The sequence below is a fragment of the Eubalaena glacialis genome, chromosome 19, assembly GCF_028564815.1.
Source record: "Eubalaena glacialis isolate mEubGla1 chromosome 19, mEubGla1.1.hap2.+ XY, whole genome shotgun sequence".
NCBI lineage: Eukaryota > Metazoa > Chordata > Mammalia > Artiodactyla > Balaenidae > Eubalaena > Eubalaena glacialis.
Genome location: NC_083734.1, coordinates 52,830,205 through 52,854,145, shown reverse-complemented (window position 1 = coordinate 52,854,145; position 23,941 = coordinate 52,830,205). Strand labels below are relative to the sequence as shown.

At 49.4% G+C, this 23,941-nt stretch overlaps 1 protein-coding gene across 5 annotated transcripts in view; it reads left to right on the top strand.

The window, feature by feature from the left end:
* Positions 1-23,941, top strand: part of RNF213 (ring finger protein 213) — a 116,393-nt gene that overhangs the window by 1,879 nt on the left and 90,573 nt on the right. For 4 of the 5 annotated variants that reach the window (XR_009698467.1, XM_061176252.1, XM_061176250.1 and 1 more), the window contains exons 2-4: positions 526-667; positions 10,721-10,881; positions 15,549-15,698. Coding sequence is in view for 4 of the 5 variants with exons in the window: in XM_061176252.1 (XP_061032235.1) it covers positions 538-667; positions 10,721-10,881; positions 15,549-15,698 (441 nt within the window). In the remaining variant the exon portion in view is untranslated. The remainder of the gene's footprint in view (positions 1-525; positions 668-10,720; positions 10,882-15,548; positions 15,699-23,941) is intronic. The other variant, XM_061176251.1, reaches the window with a different exon arrangement.

The following is a 23,941-nucleotide window of genomic DNA, read 5'->3' as shown; positions in this document are numbered from 1 at the left end:
TCCTTTGGCAGGCTCTGACTCAGCCGTTTGCTGCCAGCATTTATGCAGTGAGGCACAGAGAGTCTGAGTCCCTTGCCTGGGGCACGCAGCAAGTATCCCCACCCCATGTCTTATCTCGGGGTTTTGCACAAGCTGTGTCTCTGCTTGCTCCCCCACTACCCCCAGTCTCCACTCACTTGGCTCAGCTGACCTGGCTCCCAGTCTCAGCTGGGTGGGGAAATTTTTAGACTCACTGAGTGATGGAGAGTTCAGGAGGCTGGGAGGGGCAAGCCTGGTGGGGGCAGCAGAAAAGGAAGTGGGTGCTGGAGCCACTCGGGGCTCAGACCAGGAGGGAGTTGGAGGGGGAGGTTGGGATGAGGCAGGCTGGAGCGCCTCAGGGGCGGTGATCAGGCTGGTTTTCAGTTGAGCAAGGAGAACTAGGCCGCTGCAATTTCACTTTCCTAGAAAATGAAACTGAAGCAAGGCTGTGGTCACATGACAGGTGGTGGGGTATAAAGCTGGCTGCCTCCGGACTCTTGCTTCCAGATCTGCAGAGGTATGCCAGACTCAGGAATTCCCCTCCCTGGAGGTATGGAGTGTCCTTCCTGCCGGCATATCTCCAAAGAGGAAGCCCCGAAGTTCTGCAGCCAGTGTGGACAGAAGCTGCTTCCTGCAGCCCCTGTACCAGGTAAGGCCCTGATGCGTCTGGGAGCCCAGTGGAGCTGGTGGTAGTGGGGCAGTCAGCTAAGTCCCACCTCCCTCCCTAGAAATGGAGACCTTGGCCAGCAGGCATCCCAGGCCAGCAGTGACGTCTTCTATGGCTAAAGAACTCTTTCTAGAAAAAGCACTTTTCTTAGAAATACAGTTTTATCTGGCCCTTTGCTGGAGGCATCTGTCACTTTTTAAAGAATTTCAGTTTCATTTCTTGGAGAGAACTTGGGGTTTTCCTTCTCCCTTGGGAGTGGGAAGTGTTGGGCTGAGCTGAGCAGTCTTAGAGGATTTCAGAGGATGCTGCATAGTAGCGGTATCCTAGGCCCACTTGGTGGGGGAGGGGTCCCCACAGCTTGCATAGGCCCCTTCCTGGTGAGGGGCAGCTGGTAGGTGCATGAAGGTAGAACCGTGTCAGGTGGGCCTCACCTGCAGACTCTGGTCGGTCCTTGATTCTCTTGGTGTCCGGGACCTTGGACTGTCTCCCTGCCCCTCCTAGTACATACTAGGCATGCTCTGAGCGCAGTACTTTTGCACTGCCTTTTCCCTCTGCCTGGAACACACCTTTCCTCAGAGGGCAGCACATCTCCCCCATACCCTCCTTCCAGTCGTTGCTCAACTGTCTCCTTTCTTCTGGAGGCCCACTCTGACCACCCAGTTGAAAACTGTGCTCGCCCCTCCCCTTCACTCTGAATTGCACTTCCCCAGGCTCTTTGTCCTGGTAGCACTTGGACCATACCAGGGTGGGGCTTCAGAGACATTTGCTCTCCTTTTTTTTTTTTTTTAAAGAACCAGCTTTTAGTTTTATTGATCTTTGCTATTGTTTTCTTTGTTTCTATTTCATTTATTTCTGTTCTGATCTTTATGATTTCTTTCCTTCTGCTAACTTTGGGTTTTGTTTGTTCTTCTTTCTGTAGTTCCTTTAGGTGTAACGTTAGATTGTTTATTTGAGATTTTTCTTGTTTCTTGAGGTAGGCTTGTATAGCTATAAACTTCCCTCTTAGAACTGCTTTTGCTGCATTCCATAGGTTTTGGATCGTTGTGTTTTCATTATCATTTGTCTCTAGGTATTTTCCGATTTCCTGTTTGATTTCTTCAGTGATCTCTTGGTTGTTTAGTAACGTATTGTTTAGCCTCCATGTGTTTGTGTTTTTTACATTTTTTTCCCTGTAATTGATTTCTGATCTCATAGCGCTGTAGTCAGAAAAGATGCTTGGTATGATTTCAATTTTCTTAAATTTACTGAGGCTTGATTTGTGACCCAAGATGTGATCTATCATGGCGAATGTTCCGTGTGCACTTGAGAAGAAAGTGTAATCTGCTGTTTCTGGATAGAATGTCCTATAAATATCAATTAAATCCATCTGGTTTATTGTGTCATTTAAAGCTTCTGGTTCCTTATTTATTTTCATTTTGAATGATCTGTCCATTGGTGTAAGTGAGGTGTTAAAGTCCCCCACTATTATTGTGTTACTGTCGATTTCCTCTTTTATAGCTGTTAGCAGTTGCCTTATGTATTGAGGTGCTCCTACATTGGGTGCATATATATTTATAATTGTTATATCTTCTTCTTGGATTGATCCCTTGTTCATTATATAGTGTCCTTCTTTGTCTCTTGTAACATTCTTTATTTTAAAGTCTATTTTATCTGATATGAGTCTTGCTACTCCAGCTTTCTTTTGATTTCCATTTGCATGGAATATCTTTTTCCATCCCTTCACTTTCAGTCTGTATGTGTTCCTAGGTCTGATGTGGGTCTCTTGTAGACAGCATATATATGGGTCCTGTTTTTGTATCCATTCAGCAAGCCTGTGTCTTTTCGTTGGAGTATTTAATCCATTCACATTTAAGGTAATTATTGATATGTATGTTCCTGTGACCATTTTCTTAATTGTTTTGGGTTTGTTTTTGTAGGTCCTTTTCTTCTCTTGTGTTTCCCACTTAGAGAAGTTCCTTTAGCATTTGTTGTAGAGCTGGTTTGGTGGTGCTGAATTTTCTTAGCTTTGTTTGTCTGTAAAGCTTTTGATTTCTCCATCGAATCTGAATGAGATCCTTGTCGGGTAGAGTAATCTTGGTTGTAGGTTCTTCCCTTTCATCACTTTAAGTATATCATGCCACTCCCTTCTGGCTTGTAGAGTTTCTGCTGAGAAATCAGCTGTTAACCTTATGGGAGTTCCCTCGTATGTTGTCATTTTTCCCTTGCTGCTTTCAGTAATTTTTCTTTGTCTTTAATTTTTGCCAATTTGATTACTATGTGTCTCAGCATGTTTCTCCTTGGGTTTATCCTGTATGGGACTCGCTGCGCTTCCTGGACTTGGGTGGCTATTTCCTTTCCCATGTTAGGGAAGTTTTCAACTATAATCTCTTCAAATATTTTCTCGGGTCCTTTCTCTCTCTCTTCTCCTTCTGGGACCCCTATAATGCGAATGTTGTTGTGTTTAATGTTGTCCCAGAGGTCTCTTAGGCTGTCTTCATTTCTTTTCATTCTTTTTTCTTTATTCTGTTCTGCAGCAGTGAATTCCACCATTCTGTCTTCCAGGTCACTTATCTGTTCTTCTGCCTCAGTTATTCTGCTATTGATTCCTTCTAGTGTATTTTTCATTTCAGTTATTGTATTGTTCATCTCTGTTTGTTTGCTCTTTAATTCTTCTAGGTCTTTGTTAAACATTTCTTTCATCTTCTCGATCTTTGCCTCCATTCTTTTTCCGAGGTCCCGGATCATCTTCACTATCATTATTCTGAATTCTTTTTCTGGAAGGTTGTCTATCTCCATTTCATTTAGTTGTTTTTCTGGGGTTTTATCTTGTTCCTTCATCTGGTACGTAGCCCTCTGCCTTTTCATCTTGTCTGTCTTTCTGTGACTGTGGTTTTTGTTCCACAGGCTGCAGGATTGTATTTCTTCTTGCTTCTGCTGTCTGCCCTCTGGTGGATGAGGCTATCTTGACATTTGCTCTCTTGTTCACTGCTTTATCCCAAGTCTCTTGTATGCTCCCTGGAACACAATAGGTACTCAATAAATAATTGCTGAATGAACCAAAGAAGGTGCACTTTGAGGCAGGGATGAGATGGACACCCCCAGTTCTTTGATTGATCCTGTTTCTGCTGTATTTGTACAAAGTGCTCATGTTACAGATGCTTTCTTTGGACTGTAAGAGGTATGGAGAGGTGGCCACTTTTTTTTTTTTTTTTTTTTTTTTAAATAATTAATTAATTTATTTATTTTTGGCTGCGTTGGGTCTTTGTTGCTGAGCGTGGGCTTTTTCTCTAGTTGCGGCGAGTGGGAGCCACTCTTCATCGCGGTGTACGGGCTTCGCAGGCTTCTCACTGCTGCGGCCTCTCGTTGCGGAGCACGGGCTCTAGGCACACGGGCTTCGGTAGTTGTGGCTTGGGGGCTCTAGAGCGCAGGCTCAGCAGTTGTGGTGCACGGGCTTAGTTGCTCCGCGGCATGTGGGATCTTCCCGGACCAGGGCTCGAACCCGTGTCCCCTGCATGTGAACCCGTGTCCCCTGCATGGAGGTGGCCACTTTTTGTGGTCAGTTTTTTATTGATTTTCTTTTGCTTCTAACCCTTCGGGAGGAGCTTGGTGGGCAGCTGAGTGTCCACTCTTATCATTGATTCCTGGTCCAGATAGTGAATCATAGCATGGCTGAGCTCTTGGTGTCCAGGCAGAATTTCCCACCTGCCAGGGCTCCCCACCCTGGTCACTAGAACATCTGCCTGACTAGGGGGCCTTGGGAGGAGGGGTCTTTGGGACCTCAGAGACTAAAAACACAAATAAAACCAATCAGCTAACCTGTGATTTGCCTGATCCTGTGCTAAATATTGAGGGAGGAGCTATCATCAATCCCCATTTTAGGGATGTCAAGACTGAAGCACAGAGAGGTTAAGTAACTTGCCCAGAGTCACACAGCTAGCAACTGGCAGAGAAGGGATTTTTGAACTCAGGAGCCAGAACCAGTACCCTGGAAGGAAGCTGTGGTTGAGGTCTTACTGGCCTAGCATGGTTGGGGAGGAAGTTTTCCTCTACCCTTCTAGGTCCTTCTGGTTTGTCTAAGAATTAAATTGACAGACAGATTAACGGGAGAAAATCAGAACTTCATTTGAGTCTCATGTCCTGTGCCTGGCACCTCCTGAGACTGACCCTTTTGGGAGGGCCTCCAGGAAAGCTTGCTCTCCCCTGCCACCCTTTAATTTTGTGTGAGGGGCTTTCCCAGGGCTGCTGAGAGCAACTGATGTGTTTTCCAACAGAACAGGGAAAAAAGCCTTGTCTGAGAACCCTGGTCACCTTCTAGTGTCCTGCCTGTCCAGGCAGGTAGGGAGAGCAGGCAAGGCAGCTGTCCACCTCGGCCCAGTCAGAGGTCACTCCAGGGCCCCCAACCATTAGCAGGGCATGGTCACTACCAAGATGGACAGCCCACGCCTCTGAGATGCTTGGCGTCTCTGTCAGCTCCAGGGACAAAGGCTTTGAGAGCTGTTGGGGGTTTGCTGGCTTCTGGGCTGCCTGCTTATCCTCTGTGAGCACAGTGAGTGCTGGACAGGGCCATTGTCCTTAGGGCTGGCTTGCTGGGGGCGGTCCCTTACCCGTCACTGGGGGTGTGGGGTAGGGACCAGGCCCTGGTCACTCAGTGTGGGTCACACAATAGGGCTGAGGACCCAGGTGTTGAATGGTGAGTCCTGCCTCTGACCCACACCCACTTCCTGCCTACCGATTTCTCTGCTTACTCACACACCAGCCAAGCCTCTATTTTTACAGAAATGGAAACTGAAACCAAAATGTTGGGAGGCTTGGGTGAGCTGCAGAAGGAGTTGTCTCCACCTTTCAGCCACTTGTAGGTCTGCCAGGCCGCCCGGCCTCTGAGCCCTGGGCATCCTGGATGCTGGGCTCCCTCTGGTGCTGCAGGTGGGGCCCGTTCCTCTGGAACTTGAGCAAGGTTGGGATCCATGGAGCCAGGAGAGGCTGCAGTGCAGGTGCCAGAGGTGCCAGGACACTTGGGTCTGGGGGTGGGGGGAGTGGGAGGCCACGCAGATAAAGGCGTGAAAGGGGAGTGTGTGGAGAGTTCCAGGCCACCCTGGGCATAGGTGGAGGGCGATCGGCTTTGCCAGGGGTGATGTTGGTGAAGTCTGATGGTAGAGCAGGGGTGATGTTCATCTGGTCCGATGGTGGAGGGCTTCCAATGCCAGTAGGTTCAGCAGGGCAGGGGATAGGGGGTGGGCAGGAGCCCCTCCCCCACCCCAAGACACCCCTGTTCTGGTAGGTGCCCCAGGGAATCCAGGTGGGACTTCCTCCTTGAGTGCTAGAAGGTTATTTTGGGGTGGGGGAGTTCTGGGAAATGCATTTTTTCTTTTATTTTCTGCATTTCCAAGTTTTTCTTGTCGATGGTTTTTTTTTTTAATTTTTATTTATTTATTTTTGGCTGTGTTGGGTCTTCATTGCTGCGCGCTGGCTTTCTCTAGCTGCAGCCAGTGGGGACTACTCTTTGTTACGGTGCGTGGGCTTCTCATTGCAGTGGCTTCTCTTGTTGCAGAGCACGGGCTCTAGGCACACGCGGGCTTCAGTAGCTGTGGCACATGGGCTCAGTAGTTGTGGCTCGCGGACTGTAGAGCACAGGCTCAGTAGCTGTGGCGCACAGGCTTAGTTGCTCCGTGGCATGTGGGATCTTCCTGGACCAGGGCTTGAACGCGTGTCCCCTGCATTGGCAGGTGGATTCTTAACCACTGCACCACCAGGGAAGCCCCTTCGCTGTTTTTATAATGGAAAAAAGTAAGATAAGCAGGCTGAGACCCCTTAGGAGTCCAGGAGGGGCTGGGGGCCGCTGGGGGAGCCCTGGAGGCAGCTGCGGTGGGCGAGGGGTGGCCTCAGGGTTTGGAAGTAGCTGTGGAGGCCTCACTGGTCAGGGAAAGAGCCGCCCGCCTGGCAGCACTTGTGGGTCCACTGATGCGGCCGCTTGGTTTCTGTGGCTGCCTGCACTGGCCTTCGAGTTTGTGCTGCAGGGAAGGATAACATTTCCCTCTTCCCTCCTAAATTCTTTAGCTGGTCTAACAATTAAATTGGTAAGAGACAGATTAACATTTCATGTGTACGGGAGCCCCATAAAAATAGGAGACCCAAAAGGCAGCCAGGTAATTGAAGCTTCTGTAACACCCTTACTTAAGGAGAGGGGTAGGATCTGGGGCTGCAAAGAGGAGGGCTTTTCACAGGAAGGCAGAGGAGAAGTTTGGAAAATAGAGGTTGCTCTATTATGCAGATAAGTTTTTTGGTAAAATGGTAACTATAGTAATGGCTCTCTTCCTGGTATAGACCAGGGTATAGACCTAATTTAGGTATAGACCTAAATTTTCTGTTGTAAATTTAGGCGTTGAGGGGGAGGCCAAGAGCTTTTCTTGAATCTGCTTAGTTTTAATTGTCTTTAGCACAAAATAATCCTCGTGCCAAAGTGACATATTTGGGGTGGGAAATTCTGCTCCCCTTCAATGCCCACCGCACCTGACCCAGGGGCTGCCTGGTGGTGGGAGGAGTGCATGGGCTGAGAGAGTTGTGTTGTTCTATGTGGTGGTTTTAATTTTTTTAAATTGTGATAAAATATTTAAAACAAATGATGGAAGAGATTTTCACAAACTGAAGTATAAGGAAGTCATTTGGGCTTATACGTGATTCAGCCTGAACTTTGTGTGAACTGGAACAGCCTAACTCATGGCCTGTCAAACATACCTCACACATGTGCTTTAACCATTAGCGACTCCACTTTGAAGATAAGGATAAATGCCTCCCTTGCTGTGGCGTCCACATCAGCACCCCCCCAAATTTAAGGTTCACTTCCCAGACACCGAGGTCCTACTGACTTGCAGTGTACGTGCTAATCTACTTCATCTGAAACTTTGAAGGGATGTACCCCTGTCATGTTTGGTGTGTGTTCTTTGTTCTGACAAGATATAAAACTGCTGAAAACCATGCTTCAATGGAGCAGTCCCTCAGAACTACTGAGAGGCTGCCTCCTGGGCTATAGTCCTCAGTTTTGGTCAAATAGAACTCTCTTCTGTTCCTTATTATAGATTGATTATTGATTATTTGCATTGACACACAAAATTTACCATTTTAACCACGTTTACGTGGACAGTTCAGTGGCATTAGGCACATTCACAATGTTGTAAAACCATCACCACCATCCATCTCCAGAACTTCTTCCTCTTTTCAAACTGAAACTGTCCCTATTAGACACTAACTGTCCCTCCCCCTCCCCCAACCCCTGGCATCTGCCATCCTACTTTCTGTCTCTATGACTTCTACTGCTCTAGGGACCTCATATAAAAGCTTGAGGCATGCAGTACTTTCTTTAGCCTTCAGGACAAGGCAGCTGCAGCCCCTGTTTTCCAGCTGAGGGAGGGGTGGGGATTGCTGTGGGTGGCAGACCCAGAGCTGCTGCCGGGGCTCATTTGGGAGCCTAGGCATGGAGTCTGTGCAGCTGACTGATTTAGGTTGAACTAATTTTGTAGCAGTGATTTGGGGTTGCCTGTGAGGTCCCTGCCCTTCTCCCCTATTCATGTGCTAATCAGCCATTGACTGGATTTGGGGATCTGTCTGAAGAGGAGCTCAGACCCTCTTAGCCCTCTCTGGATACCTGTGTGTCTGTCACCTGCAGGCACACCTGTCTGCAGGGGTGCTGCAATGGGAGGTCATGCTGCCCAGCGTGCATGTACCTAGTGAGCCCATGCTTCATGGGGCAGGGTCAGGAATTTGCTCTGATTCAGCCACAGTCCTGGGGGAAGGACCGTGGCCCTAGCGCTGTCCCTGGGGCCTATCCTGGCCTCTGAGCCTGGGTTCAAACCCTGCTCGCCCCCTTGCCAGCTGGGGGCCTGAGCAAGTCACAGCGTGGCTGTGAGTACTTGATGGGTTAGCATGCAGTGTCCAGTAGGTGCTAGTTAAGTGTTGCTCCTGCTGAGTCCTGCTAGTTTCTTTTTTATTTTGATGATTGTAGACGAACTACATGCTGGTGCGAATGACCTGCATGTTACAGGAGGATATAAAAAATGGTAAAGCTCCCTCAGCTTACCCCCAGCCCAGGCCCTTCACACCCCCCATCAACACAACACCATTAACTGTTTGGTGTATTGCCTTCCAGATGTTTCCTCCGCGTGGAAACATGCACACACGCACGTGCGTTTCTATAAGCTGGTGCACTCTGCTTCCCTCATGTGGCACCGCTCCGTGGCCTCTAGTTGAGACCGGTCTCAGCTCTGCCACGCAGCAGCCAGCCCCGTCCTGGACTCCTGTTCTTTTGCCACAGATGCACAGGGCTGGGCTGGATCCTTGCACGGGATCTGCCCCGAGGCCAGTCTGTCTGGAGGACAAGCTCCAAGGAGCGGCCTGCTGGCCCCAAGGGCCGGTGCATTTACAATGGAAACCTTCAAAACCCCCCACACAAGGCTTCTTCCGGCCCCTCTTGTCTGCAGGGTCTTCAAGGTTTCATTTCCAGCCATACCCTGTCTAGGTTTGGGCCAGTCAGATGGGTAGAAACGGGTACCTCTTGGGTTCCACTGTCACTTCCTTCATTGGTAGGGAAACTAAGTGTCTTTTCAAGGGTTAAGAGCTCACTTATAATTCTTTTTCTTTGAACTGCCTCTTTTCTTTTGGGAAGATCCTTTTCTTCCTTTTTTAGTTTATTCTTATTGATTTTCACAGTCACTGGGGCTGTTTATATTGGAGGCAACTAGAAACCCAGCTCCCTGCTTCCTCAGCAGGAGGAGTACACTGGGCCGCACACGCTCGTGTCCAGATCGAGGGGGTCAGATCTACGCACAGCTCTGCATCTTTCTCAGGTCCCGACAGCCCCGCTTTGTCCTTAGACTGCTGCCCTCATGGAGGCAGACTGGTCGTTTCCAAGCATAGGGTCTGTTTGTCTGACTGGGAAGAAGGAGTTGATGAGTTCGAAACCCCAGTAACCAGCCCTGGACCCCTGCTATACTTCTGCCAATCACTGGGGCCACGGAAATGCCAGGTTCTGATTGGATCAGGCTATTGGGGGGCCACCCCCCGCAGTGGAGGCTGGGGGAAGAGAGAGGAGGTCAGGACGCCCACAGTTTATCATCAAAGGACAGTGGCCCCGGGCTGTCGTGTGTTACAAATACTCTCCCAGCTTTATTTAGTTCTTTGGCCGTAAGGTTCAGAGTGTGTTTGTAGATGTTTAATGTATTTGTTAGAAATTCTGATGCCTGTTAGTTGAAATCATCCAGCGAAGGCTCCTGAGGGGCTTTTGTTCCAGGCGCTGGGGACTCCAAGAACAAGGCCACTGGTCCCTGCCTTCCAGAACTTACAGAGGAGGAGGGCGGTGATACGACTGGGCACTGGGAGAGGGGAGTGGAAGGCGCTTTTGGAAGGTTCACCCCCCTCCCCGCATGGGCCTGGGGCCTTGGGGATCAGTCTAAGGGAGGCTTCCTGGCAGAAAACCATCTGGAGTGTGTGTGTCTCGGCGGGGGGTGGGGGGGCATCGAGACCCAGGTTTGAAAATAGGATCCCTGAAGGATTCAGTGTGTGGGTCACTGTATCAGGCTCTTGGTGCTGTGGGTGACAGCTCTAAACGGGTGTGATTTTGGAGGCAGACCAACCCCCAGGACACACGGATGGATGAGTGCAGGGAGGTGTTGGGAGACCCCTGGGCCCTGCTGGGAGAGGGGCTGGGAAGGGGGAGTCCGCCCCTGGCGAGAGAGGGGGGCTGCTTCTGGGAGGGAGGGCCGGGTGGCAGTCCCGGTTTGGAGCTCTGTAGAGTTTGAGGTGTCGCTGAGACATCAGGGTCTGGGGCTGTACTGATGCAGACACCAGGAGGAGCTGGACTGTGGTCTCTTGCTCGGCTGGGGCCGGGCTCCCTTTCGCCCATCAGACAGCAGAAATTGTACCAGGCTTGCCTCACCACACGCAGGGCAGGACCTCGAGTGGGGAGAGGGCTAATCTTGGACAACGCTCGCGGGAGGAGTCCAAGTTTTCCTTCGTGACGTTCACTTGTTTTTCAGAGATGTGACCCATGTGCATCTGCCTTTGTAGATTCTGAGAACAACCTCGAGGCGACATCGGCCCCGGAGGGAGAAATGGAGTGTGGACAAGAGCTGAGGGAGGACAGCAGCCCTATCTTGTCCCTGGGCCCAGGCGATTGGCAAGAAAACCCAGATGAGCCCTGTTCGGACGTCTCCTGGCAAATCCAGAGAGTGAGTGCCTGGCCCCTGGGGAAGTGGGTCTGGGAGGAGTGGTTCTGCCCATCCACCTGCTCTGCAAGGACGCTGCTTCCTGCTGTGGTTTCATCAGTGGCTGAACCAGGTCCCACATGTCCCCACAGCATCCTCTCCAGTACAGCCTTATTACTCTGATGCCCAGCCCGTTGGCCCCTGCATGCTGGGCTGTGCCGGAGCCGCCCCTTCTGTGCCTGATTCATCGCAGGGTCTCTGGTTTCCCATCCCCCTTCCTTTTCCTCCCACCATACCCAGCACGTCGTGTCTCCCAGACACTGTGCTTGGGCTGGGTCTGGGTGCCTGAGCTTCTGCCCCGTGGGTATCTGGCTCTTCTCTGGGCGTTTTGCATGGACCAGGCAGTCCGTAAGGTGCCTCCAGGCTCTGAGGCAAGGGGGGTGCTCGGGAAACGCCACCATTTACCCAGACGTTCTTCCTCGAAGGGGAAGCCAAGCCATCTGGTCTCCCTGTAAGTGTCAGACCCCGAGAGAGCGTCTCCTGAGTAAGTGACCAGGCTGGAGCCCAGGCGAGGCTTGCAGAGAGTTACCTGGACAGATTCAGGGAGAATGATGGGGGAGAGCTCCCCACGCTGAAGTCTAGCCTGTCCAGACCCAGACAGCCGGGTCTGTTGCCAGGTTTCTTACAGGACTGAGAGGGACATTGTCTCTCTGCCTGGTAGGGGCTGGTTTCTTGTCTGGTCCTCAGTTGTTCTTTGTGGTCAGACAGTGTGGGAGGTGCTGCAGCTGGCAGTGTTGCAGCCCTTTGTGAGTGTGTGTGTGCGTGCATGTGTGAGCAAATGTGTGTACTTGGTATATGTGTGTGCACTCGTATGAGAATGTGTGTGTGGTATATGCGTGTGTGTGTGAGTGTGTGTGGTAGTTGTGATGTGTATATGTGAGTGTATCCTTCCCCTTGGACAGTAATCCTGTCCAAAGCAGGATGGCCAGCTCCCATCCTGGGCCACGTGGGACACTGAAATTTGGGGTAAGCTCTTTTTTTTTAATAAATTTATTTATTTATTTTTGGCTGCGTTGGGTCTTCGTTGCTGCGTGCAGACGTTCTCTAGTTGCAGTGAGCGGGGGCTACTCTTTGTTGCGGTGTGTAGGCTTCTCATTGCAGTGGTTTCTCTTGTGGAGCACGGGCTCTAGGCATGGGGGCTTCAGTAGTTGTGGCGAGCAGGCTCAGTAGTTGTGGCACGCAGGCTCAGCAGTTGTGGCGCACGGGCTTAGTTGCTCCATGGCATGTGGGATCTTCCCAGACCAGGGTTCGAACCTGTGTCCCCTGCATTGGCAGGTGTATTCTTAACCACTGTGCCACCAGGGATGACCCTTGGGTACACTCTTAAAGTGAGTATCAAGGAACACACACCATTAGGAAGTAAGTGTATGACACTGTGATTGAAAATGGTATTGAGCCCAGCAGGATTAGGGCTTTTTTTTTTAACCTTGACTGAGTAAGTTTAAGCTTCTCTTGGAAGAAAAAATGAACAAGAATAACCAAGAAAATTTTTAAAAAGAAAAGCCTTGAGTGGGACTTGATGTATTAGATGAACAAAAACATGTTTCAAAGCCAGTCATTAAAACAGTGAATCTTGGGAGGAGTCAATGTACCAGAATAGCTAACCCAGAAACAGACTCTAATGTGTATAAAAACAGTTGGAGAAAATATACATAAATATTTATCTGACCCATGGATGGGGAAAGATTTTCTAGTAATTCAAGCAAAGGTGAAAAATACAAATAAAAGATTGGTATATGTGACTCCAGAAAAAGTCTTAAAAGAATTAAAAATCTCATATCATGAGTACAAATGAAGGGCAAACAGTTTAGGAAAAATATGTATTTATGTATTTGTGTGTACATAAAAAGATTTGTATTTACATAACATTTTTTTTAGCAAAGAGTGAGTTGCCTCAGTATGTCAAAAGCTCTTAGAAATCAAGTAGGAAACAGTAAGCAACCCAATAGAAAGATGGGCCAACGATAGATATAGTCCACAATAGAGAAGATAGAAATGGCCATTAAATGTATAACTGTCCTACCTCTGAATCAAACACTCAAAAGAGCTGCAGGGTTTTATATTAAACCTATCAAACTAACGAACTGACTAAAAGTCGGCATTTGCAGCGATGGGGCAGTTTTCTCCCTGCAGGTGAGAGTAATGTGGTGGGACCCCCTGTGAGACAGGTGCCCTTTGACCTGCTCTTCTGCTTCTCTACTGTCATTGTCAGAAAATAACCTCAGGCATGTGAGAGTTCATTTGAGGATTTTATCACAGCCTGAGTGTTTTATGGCCAAATGTTGGAGTCCACCTGAATATTCCACCCTGGGGAGTGTCATTTGTATCATCCTTATGGCAGAAAGTACTGTGGCTTCCAACTGTTATTTCTGTCAAAGATTAAAGATATGAGGGAATTCTTGTAATCAAATCGGATAGATAAATAAAAAGATAAAGAACAACGTATAGTAGAGTGATAGCAGCAAAAATGGCAGAGAAGGGAACTCCGAGGGCCTGTCCCCTCAGAGAAACACCCCAATAAGTGAGAACTGTAAGAATAAATTTTACTGGAACTCTGGAAAATAGTCTGAGGTTTGCAGTAACCAGGTGAGCCAAGAATCAAGAAAAAAGGGCTTAACCTGGTAAGAGAGCTTTGTGGTGCCGTAGCTGAACCTTAACTCAGCCGTGCCCTCCTCTCCCACGTGCTGGTGATCTGAGGATGACAGCCTCGTTCTGATGTTCTGCTGTGGGCTCCCTGTTCCGGAGGGGGCCGAGCAGACCTGTCCCCAAGGAAGTATGTTGTGACCTGTATGGGAGTTCCCAGAAGGAGTAACACAGGGCACTTGCCTTTTTTACACCTTACTTGGAACTAACTCTCTAAGGGTGGAAAAGCAGCTGTGCAGAGGGTGTTCCTCAAGAGCACTGAAGGCAGATGGAAAGGTGCTACCTGCGCTCCCCCCACCCCGGGTGGAAGCTTCCAGCTGGGGTCACCAGCAGATGTGCCGGAAGCCTGGGGTGAAAAGCCTGAGAGGGTTCCTCTGGGGAATAAGATTTTGAAACAGCTACCAGGATTGGTGAGGAATCTGGAAAAAGCCACGCAAGTGCCCGGAGCTCCCCCAGGGGCTGGGTACGGGGTTCCTCCTGGTGGGACGAGAATGATTGAGTTACATGGAAGCGATGGTCATACAGTACTAAATGCCACTGAGTTGTGCACTTTAAAGTGGTTAACTTTAGGTTATGTTATGATCTTCATCTCAATATAAGAAAACTGTGTAATATTGTCATAGATGGGGATTTAAAAACAAAAGCCTGGATGCACACTTACCCATACAGAAGAGGAAGCCAGATGCAGTGAACACGGGAACGCTGGGGGGTTGTCCGGTGATTAGTTCCTGAGGGCTTCTGTGACTGTTGCCAGTCCCTGCAGGACCTTACATAATCCTAGTAGACAGTGGTGTGTGCGTGGTTGGAAGGGCCTGCGGGCGAGGCCGTGATGTTCTAACAGTGGTGGGATGACATGCGGGGGACCAAGGGAAATGGCCAGAACCAGGACCCGGACCACTTGGCCTCATCCCCAGCCGCTGAGTGAGTGGGCCCTTCACCCGGCCGTCGTGCGGTGGGTGCAGGGGTGTTGGGGTTACGGGCCGTGGGGAGCTCCTGTCCCTACCTGCCCTTCCTGTGGTGGCCCTTTGGTGCTGACTGACCGGGCGGCTTTGCTGGTTCTTGCTTCCAAATGGATTCGTTCTCCCCCTGGGACAGCTTCCCCCGCCCTGTGAGGAAGAGGGGCACAGGACGGAGCCCGGAGAGTTGGATTGAAGGTGCCTCCTGACCCTGTGGTTCCTTCCGGTGTCGCCTCGGTCCTGTCGTCGGCTTCCTTCTGGGAGGGGATGGAGCCAGTTTGGGTACCTGGCGCTGACTGGGGTGGGCTTTGCGCCTGGGCCACCCACGTGCTCTGACCTGTCTCACCCACTGGGCCTTTCCAAGTGCCCCTCGGAGAACTCCCCTTCCCTTTCCACGCTGACTGCCTGCCCTCCCCAACACTCAGTCAGAGGCTCGTGGTCTTTCCCCTTGTCCGTCCCTGAGGGCAGTGCCAGCCATGAGGCCCCCATGTGGGAGGCCCAGGTACCCTCCCCTGACCTGCACCCAAGGGGGATGGCACAGGGCTGGCTCTGTGCTGCCTGGGGTGTGCCATCCAGAGGGGTTGGGCACTGCCCTGCGTGCCCCCCGTCCCCGAGAGCCCCCTCGAGGCCTGGCCTCAGGTGCTGGGCTGCCTGCTCCTCCAGGAGTGTCCCCGCAGCTGCATCTGTGTGGAAGCACCAGCCTAGGCATTGTGATGGAGCTTAGGGAACCAGGGCCTGGGCCTGCTTGCATGGGAGGTCCAGTGTGCCAAGGCTTGCAGGCACCAGCTCTAGCATGGGGCAGCTCGCCTGCATGGATTTGCTCTGCCTGCCACCTGCAGGACCCTTTCTTGGGTTCCCTACACCCGGGACCCTGTGCCTGCTGAGCCTGGACACCCTGGGGGCTGGGGGGCTGGCTCAGTCCTCACTCGAGAGCATCTCTCTGCCCGGGCCTGAGTTAGGGGTCCCTTAGGTCCTGATGGAGCGGTGCCTGTGGTCACCCTGTCCTGTCTGAAGGGGGTCATGTTTCAACAGGGAGTTGCGTCAGAGGGTTTTGTAGATGCGGCAGACGGCGCATCCACATCCGATGAGCTGGAGGCTGCTAGTTACCCTGCCTGCAAAAGAAGAAAAGAGGATGCAACCCCGTTTGAAGTCCCTGACGCGTGCTCTCCAGACTCTGAGCAGGTAGTTTGCATAAATAGTGGCCCACGATGCCTCCCGCCAAGGCTTGCATGAAACTGAGCCCCACACCTTCTCTGATGCTGAGGATAGCTGGTGGGGAGGCGCTTTTCACTCCTACCTGGGCTGGTCTAGGAAGGAGCCATGCCTTTAGGTGTCAGCTCTTGTGACTCTGAGGATGTTCTGCTAACATTGAATTTCAGCTTTATTGTATGTGGCCCCCTACCCCACTTTTCCATCCATCTTTTAATTTCTTGTGCAGCTATCTTCTTTGGTTCATGGGAAAACTTACCCCGAAAGCTCCACAGGCCATACAGATTCTCTTCATGGAAAAGAGCAGGGGGGGCTGGATTTTCCGTGGGAGCTGGGACCAGGCTGGTGGGGGTCAAAGACCGAGCCTCTGCTGGGGCTTAGAGAAAACCCCCAGTCCCTGCAGCTGCCAGCGCCTGAGGTTATGGGCTCGTGTTCTGAACCCCAGTTGTGCAGAGGAAGCCTGCTAAATTTAGTCTCTGGTTTCTGGAAGTTCAAATCCTGACTTCTTTCATTTTCTATAGCATCTGTGAGTCTTGTGGATTTCACTAATAATATCAAAAGTGAAACTAGCTAATATATGTAACGGAAGTATTTTTGCTTATGAGGAAAAGCAGTGAGGCTTCAGACATTGAAGAGTGATGTTTGTGGTGTGTAGCTATCAGTCTTTTACAGAGTGGTGACTTTTTTCCTGAGTAAGATGGCCATTGATTCATTTAACAAAGATTTATTTGAGCAGCTGCTGCGTGTGGGGCACTGGGTGCTCGGTGTGAGGGGGAAGCCTGTAAACCAGGTGTGGTCTTGCCTCTGGGCTTGGGTCTGTTGGTTAGTTAAGAACGGAAGCACCTTGGGAATTCCCTGGCGATCTAGTGGTTAGGACTTGGTGCTTTCACCTCCTGGGGCCGGACTTCAATGCCTGGTTGGGGAACTGAGATCCCACAAGCCATGTGGCACAGCCAAAAACAAAAACAAAATAAGCAAAAGCACCTTGTAAATACAGCGGACATCAGGGTGCGAGCACTAACAGAAAATGGGGGGTGGGTGGGTGGAGAACCCCTTCATGATCTACACAAACAGGAAAACCAAACTGCAAATAGATTTTCCCAGAAGGAAGGTTTAATATCGTAAAGATGTCAGTTCTCTCCTCAGATGTATACATCCAATTAGCCAATTAATGTGTAAAAGTAGTATTGTTCCCAGTGGGTTTGTTTTTGTTTTTGTTTTTGTTTTGAAATAGATAAAAGACTCTAAAGTCCATCTAGAGAATAAATTGGCAAGAGTTCCTATAAAGAATGTAGAAAAGTAGAACAATAAATGGGAGATTTGATATCAAAATGTATCATAAGCTATAAACATAGCAATATAACCTCCTAATGGAGTAACAGAGACCCATCAGGGAGGGTTGACATAGAACATCCAGATGCAGATGTGAGCATTTATGGCAGTTGAGCACGTGCTAAAGGTGGCATCATGTATCACAGAGTGAAGTTGTGTTAAGTAAGGGGTGTTTGAACCGTGGCTCACCATTTGGAAAAAACGGTTCTTTACTCATACTAAACACTAAAATATATACCAGCTTGGTTGACCATTTTAAAGTAAAATGTAAATATAGGTGACTATTTATAAAATTATATAGATATTCCTAAGGCTCACCAAAACAACCCCTTAAATGCTGATAGGGGCACAAAAATATTCCAGATTCTGAGTTAGAGGGGACCATTCAGTAATAATGTGGAAAAGCAGATGGCTAGAAAACATTTGCAACATATGACAAAGGGTTCACAGCTGGAATACCTAATCAATTCTCTCAAAGAAATAAGACATCCACGCACTAACAGGACAGTGGGTGAAGGACATAAAAGGCAGTTCCCAGGAGAAAGAGATAAGTGGGCAGCAAATGTGGGAGAGTTCTCCTGGAGGGGTGATCAGAGGAGAGCACATGCCCACCGCTCGGAGGCTGCCCTGTTGCCTCTCAGATGGGTGGGGTTTGGTTTTATTTATTTACATATTTTATTATTTTTTTTCAAATTGAAGTATAGTTGATTTGCAATATTTCAGGTGTAGAGCAAAGTGATTCAGTTATGTATATATTACATATATATATTCTTTTTAAGAATCTTTTCCATTATAGGTTATTACAAGGTATTGACTATAGTTCCCTGTGCTGTATAGTAGGTCCTTGTTGTTTATCTATTTTATATATAGTAGTGTGTATCTGTTAATCCCAAATTCCTAATTTATCCCTCCCCCACATTTCCCCTTTGATAACCATATTTGTTTTTATGTCTGTGAGTCTATTTCTGTTTTGTAAATAAGTTCATTGGTATCATGTTTTTAGATTCCAGGGTTTTGGTTATATTAAAAAGAGGGTTTGGGCTGGTGGCTGCTGCCACAGGTGTGGTGACATCTACCAGTCTGCTCTTGGGGGCTGGGGTGTGGTCTGGGGTCCGCGTAATGGGCTGTTATCATCGTGTCACCCTTTCTCCCAATGGTTGTCTTCCAGGAACTGGGTCACGTCCCTCCAGCGGTCCGTCTTGCATTTACTGCCATCTTTACACAGCCACACCTCCCAGGCCCTCCTGGTTCTGCGGGGTCGCCTACCTCACTGTGGTGTGTGCTTCCTTGTTCTTTCCCTGCTGACAGCGCCCTTCCTTCTAGAAGGCAGACCTGATCCATGTTCCCTGGGGAGGGCGGCTGGCACCTGTTCATGAGGTCAGAAACCTCCCACCACCTTCTGTGATGACCAGAAGGCATCTGGTCACACACTTGTCACAGAGGGGTCCTCCTGTACCGTGCCATGAATGATACAGGAGCCCTGAGGATGCTGTGGCCCAAGTATATCTACCAGAGCCTGACATCTTATGCACCAAAGCTGTTAGAACATTGATTACCTTGACTTATTTGGGGCTTCTGTAAAAACGAAACAACCTACTTGGAAGTTTGAGTATTTTAACCATTAGAAATCTTTTGGTTGCAAATAATTGAAACCCAGCTCTGGTAAATTAATACAATAAAGGGAATTTGTCACTCACGTAACTGAGACATCCTCGGATAGACCTAGCTGCATGCGAGGTTTAATCTGGGCACCTAGATGATATTCCCAAAGTCTGGGTATCTCTCTGCGTCTTTGCACTGCCTTCCTCATGTCAGTTAGCTCCTTGGCCCCTCAGTAGCGGTCTCCACCATTGTGGACCCTTACACAGTTATCCACTTCCCACTGCATCATTCAGGGGACAAGAGAATGCCTCCTTCGGGGGCTTCCAGAGAAGAAAGAGGAAGCGTCTCCTTCCCAGTGGAAGCTGTCCTCAAATCTCAGTGGCTGTGATTGGAATACATACCCATCCCTAAACCAATCACTGTGGCCAGGGTGGTATGCTGACCCTGCAGCTGGAGTAGAGTTAATCCTGCTTGAACCACTTGGCTGAGAACGGGAGGTTCAGGGGACCATTTCCTGGAGTGGGGGAGTGGGAGCAGGGCGCCAGGCAGCTGGCGGGGCAGGGATGGTCTGAGCACCTCTCCAAGGCTCCAGAACTGGTCCAGTCAGGCTTCTTCAGCAAATCCAGGAATCGTGTGGTTCCCTTAGTAGAGATTCTTGCTGGACTTTTTCCTGATGGCCCCTCTCTTCCTCCTCGGCATTCCCTACTATAGAGTCTTGGTTCCCTTTTGCAGTTGGCTAGCGTCTAATTGAGAGGCCGGCCCTGGTCCTAATGATACCACTAGTTGGGATAGGTCAGGCTGGGGGTCACCCTGATCTTTCTAGTTCTCATCCCAGTTTCTTTTCTCTTGCTGCTCTGCAAAGCCCACCTTATGTTTGTAGACAGACCCCCGCCCCGCTCCCCCCACCAAAGCACTGCCCACGTGTGTCATCCCAGTTTTACAAAAGTGGAGACTGAAGCTGAGAAAGGTTACTTGGGTCTGGAGACGGCGGAAAGGAAGGCTGCAGAGAGGGAGCTTGGGCAGTGCCTGTTTACTAGAAGGAAGTGCTTGATCAGATGCCAGGTGGAAAGGTGACACTCTCCTCAGCCCTGCCATCCTCCCTGAATTGGCAAAGCACTTCCTATTGAAGCCGCACTCCTTCTCGGATTGGACTTGAACCCAGCTGCACCTAAGATTGGGCCTTGAACCCACGATCCCTGACTTAGGAGGGGACTCGAACCCACTGTCTTTTAACTGAAACTGCTCACCTGGTCTCAGGACTTAATGAAACTCAGGTCCTTTTGTCTCATCACAGAGATAATTCAGCATGAGGCAAAGCGATAGACAGAGAGTGAGTTTGTTAGCATAGGACACTTGTGACAGATACAAGTGGGCAGGCAAGGGAGCGCAGCCCCAAGAACAAAGAGGGCTACATTTTTATAATCAAAGAAAAAGTGGGGAGAGGAGAAGACCACCTTCTTCCTCATTTTTAGGTAGACATCAAGGCTTACATCATTAGTTCCTCCTTTGACCCTATATATGGTCTAACGGGGACAATCATGGCACGATTTAAATCATATATGTGTTAGCAAAAGGATGGTAACATACACTAAAATACCGTAATTCATCTGAGGTTTCAGTATAGTGTCCTCTTTCACCTAGTTTCTTCCCCCCCTCACCTATGCTCCTGTCTTGACTACATGCAGAAATGCTACTCTTCGGGGACCATTAACTCCCTGACTTCAAGTAACAAGGTTCAGACCCCATATCTATTGTCTTGTGTTTTAACTATCAGGACTTGTGGCTTGAGTGTGCCTGGTGCTTGGATGCGCCTGGTTTTCCTTCAACGTAGCGCAGGTTATTGCTAGGTTACTGGATTCTTTTCTTGAGTGGTCATTGGCCTGCAACAGTTTCCTAAGCTCCCTTAAAATTCCTTTTCTGTCTTTAATCCCCTAGTGGGATTTCTAAACTAACTATTTAATTATTCTACTCTCTCCCTGTCACTATCAGTGCAGATGAAGGCAGAGGACCCCTGGGAATTGGGGCAGAGCTAGTGGGCCCACTTAGCCTCCAACACGTCAGCTTTTGTCAAGCAGCTTCACTGACTTTCTGTCCAACGAGTCAGTGTTCCCACCTGTCACCCCCGCATCCTGCCATAGGTACCTTTTCAGGGTCCGCAGCACCACCCTCCTGTGTGCTCCTGACCCAGCACTCAGGTGAGTGAAAGAGGCTGGCCTGCCTTCCCCCAGACTGAGGTCTCCTCTCTGCTCTCCCTGTGTGGGAGGCCTTTGTTCTTTTGATGGAAAAACAAAGTGATGCTCATTATAAAATCAGAGGTGTATTCTGACCAAACCCCCCCCCCACCGCCCCAAGAAGTAGCAAACTGTTGTTTTTTCTAATTAATTCTCTTTGGGCAGGAATAGGAATAGCCTTTATATATGCATATAGAGCTGGTGCAGTGTAGCTTTTTTTTTTTTTTTATAATGTTGTACATTCTTTTTTTATAAATTATTTATTTATTTTTGGCTGCATTGTTGCCGCGCGCAGGCTTTCTCTAGTTGTGGCGAGCAGGGGCTACTCTTTGTTGTGGTGCACGGGCTTCTCATTGTGGTGCTTCTCTTGTTGTGGAGCACGGTCTCTAGGCACGCAGCCTTCAGTAGTTGTGGCACGTGAGCTCAGTAGTTGTGGCCCATGGGCTCTAGAGCACAGGCTCAGTAGTTGTGGCACACGGGCTTAGTTGCTCCGCGGCATGTGGTATCTTCCTGGACCAGGGCTCGAACCCATGTCCCCTGCATTGGCAGGCAGATTCTTAACCACTGCACCACCAGGGAAGCTCCTGCAGCGTAGCTTTTGAATTGAGGTATAATTGGTATTGAGTGAAATGCACAGATCTTCAGGGCAGAGCCCCCTAGATGTTCTGCTGTGTGTACAGCCTCATCACCCCCACCAGATCCAGAGACAGGACATTGCAGTCCCCAGAAAGCTCGGTAGCATCCCTTCCAAGTCAATAAACTCTTCATTTAAAAAATGTTTTAATTAAATATTATGCCCACCATAAAGGGTATGTATAACGTAAATGCAGGATTAACTAAGTGAATACTCATCCCCTACCATTCATTGTAAACATGGACAACTATTGGGGTCTCCTCCCAACCGCCCCCATCCGCTGCCCACACCCAGAGGTCATGACCCACATCCGTGCATGCATTCCCAATCATCAGTGTTTAGTTTCAGTGTGCATATTCCTGACTAATGCAGTCAAAATGACAGACCACAATAATTAGGAATACGTAAATATGTAACAAGTATAATACATATAAACTTGATTTTTGTCAAGGAAAATTTTAGACTTTAGCCTCGAGCCTTGATATATGGCAGGCGTGCCAGCAGCCTGAGATCTGCCAACATCCCAGTCCTGTCTGTAGACCCGTGAGGGGGCCGGGCACTCACGTGCCCCCGTAGATGTGTGTTGAGAGAACTCTAAGTCACCTGTGCAAAATCTAAATCTTATTCTAAGGTTTTTTTTTTTTTAATTTTTTTTAATTTTCTTTTTTAAAAAAATTATTTATTTATTTATTTATGGCTGTGTTGGGTCTTCGTTTCTGTGCGAGGACTTTCTCTAGTTGTGGCAAGTGGGGGCCACTCTTCATCGCGGTGCGCGGGCCTCTCACTGTTGCGGCCTCTTGTTGCGGAGCACAGGCTCCAGACGCGCAGGCTCAGCAATTGTGGCTCACGGGCCTAGCTGCTCTGTGGCATGTGGGATCCTCCCAGACCAGGGCTCAAACCTGTGTCCCCTGCATTAGCAGGCAGACTCTCAACCACTGCGCCACCAGGGAAGCCATATTCTAAGGGTTTTGAAGCAGCTTATAAAAAGAACAGTTAAAGAGGGATAAGAAAAGGAGAAAGCAAGGTAAAGGGGAGAAAGGCAAATTGGAAATCAGGAGTCAAAACCTTTTGTTCTTGGATCTGATCACAGAGCCGACTGAGGGGTGTGGGGTCCCAGGGGGAGAGGAAATGTGCTGGTGCTGCAGGGAAACACGGGACTTTCCAAGGAATTTATTTAATGAGACAGAAGTGGTTAGGCACCTATAGAGGGTCAAGGGTTGTTCTAGACACTGTGAATGCAGCAGTGAAGAAAACAAGGACTTCCTTCCTGGAGGGGAAAGAAAATAAAGACATATTTAGTTGACAGTGGCTAAGGAGGGAAATAAAGCAGATGCGGGGCTGTGAAGGTTTGCTTTCCTACTGAGGGTGTCCGGGTGGTCTGCTAAGGGGTGTGGCAGAGGACTAAGTGAAGGAGGTGTCTAGGGAAAGATGGAACCTGAGGCAGGAGGCGCCCTGCTCGTATAACTGGTGATGACACGAGAGGTCAGTGGTACTTACGGATTCCAGGAGGGGGGCCACGTCCACAGGGCCCCACGGGAGGCAGAAGGAGCAAGGGGAGAACGTGGCCCAGAGCCTGCCTTGTGGGGAAAGGCAGGCAGGTTTGAGCAGGTTTAGGTTTGGCTGGTTTGAATACTCTTTGTGGGCTCTGGGCTATAGGGTTGTCTAGCTGTCCCGTACTTGGCCCTGCGGTGATTTAGGGCAGGGAATGTTGGCTTGGAGGGAGAGTTTGATAAAGGAGGTGGGGGGCAGGGCTCCGTGTTAGTTGGTTTGCAGATGAAAGATCTGCTCAGATCTTTCATCTGCTCAGAGAGATCCCTCTCTCTGGGAATTAGCTAGCCCTGGGAGGGGCAGTCTCTCCAGGATTAGCAAGGCCCCCCCAAATGCCAGAGCATCCTAAAATACAGAAAGTAAAAAACAGGATTAATACTGGAGACCAGGGGATGAGGTTAGCAGGCAGTGAGGGCCAGTCATGCAGGGTCTTCCGGCCACACGTACGCTTTGATTCTGGATGGGCAAGTCAGCATATGAGGCAGCCTGTGGCTTTGGCCACCTTCAGACGTGTAGGACCCGGGAATCTTTGCCGAATGGATGAAACTGCCGTCTTGGCCTTTGGTGGCTTTCAGACTCAACCTGCGCCTCTTCCCTGGGAAGCCTGCGAGTCCTTCCAACATGCTAAAACCGTCTGTTTTTAGTCTTTCTCTCCTACTAAACCATCAGCTTCATGGGGGAGGAACATATCTTACTTTCTTGTTCCATGCGCTTAGGACAACATTCCAGGTTCCTTGGTAAATCAGTGTAGAGCTAAGCGACTTGATTTAAGCCAGCCTCACGCTGAAAAAGGAGGAGATTCTGCAAAGGGCTTGGGGCCGTGGGGTCCACACACAGCTTTCTGTTGGTCTGACCTGTGGTTCCCAGTG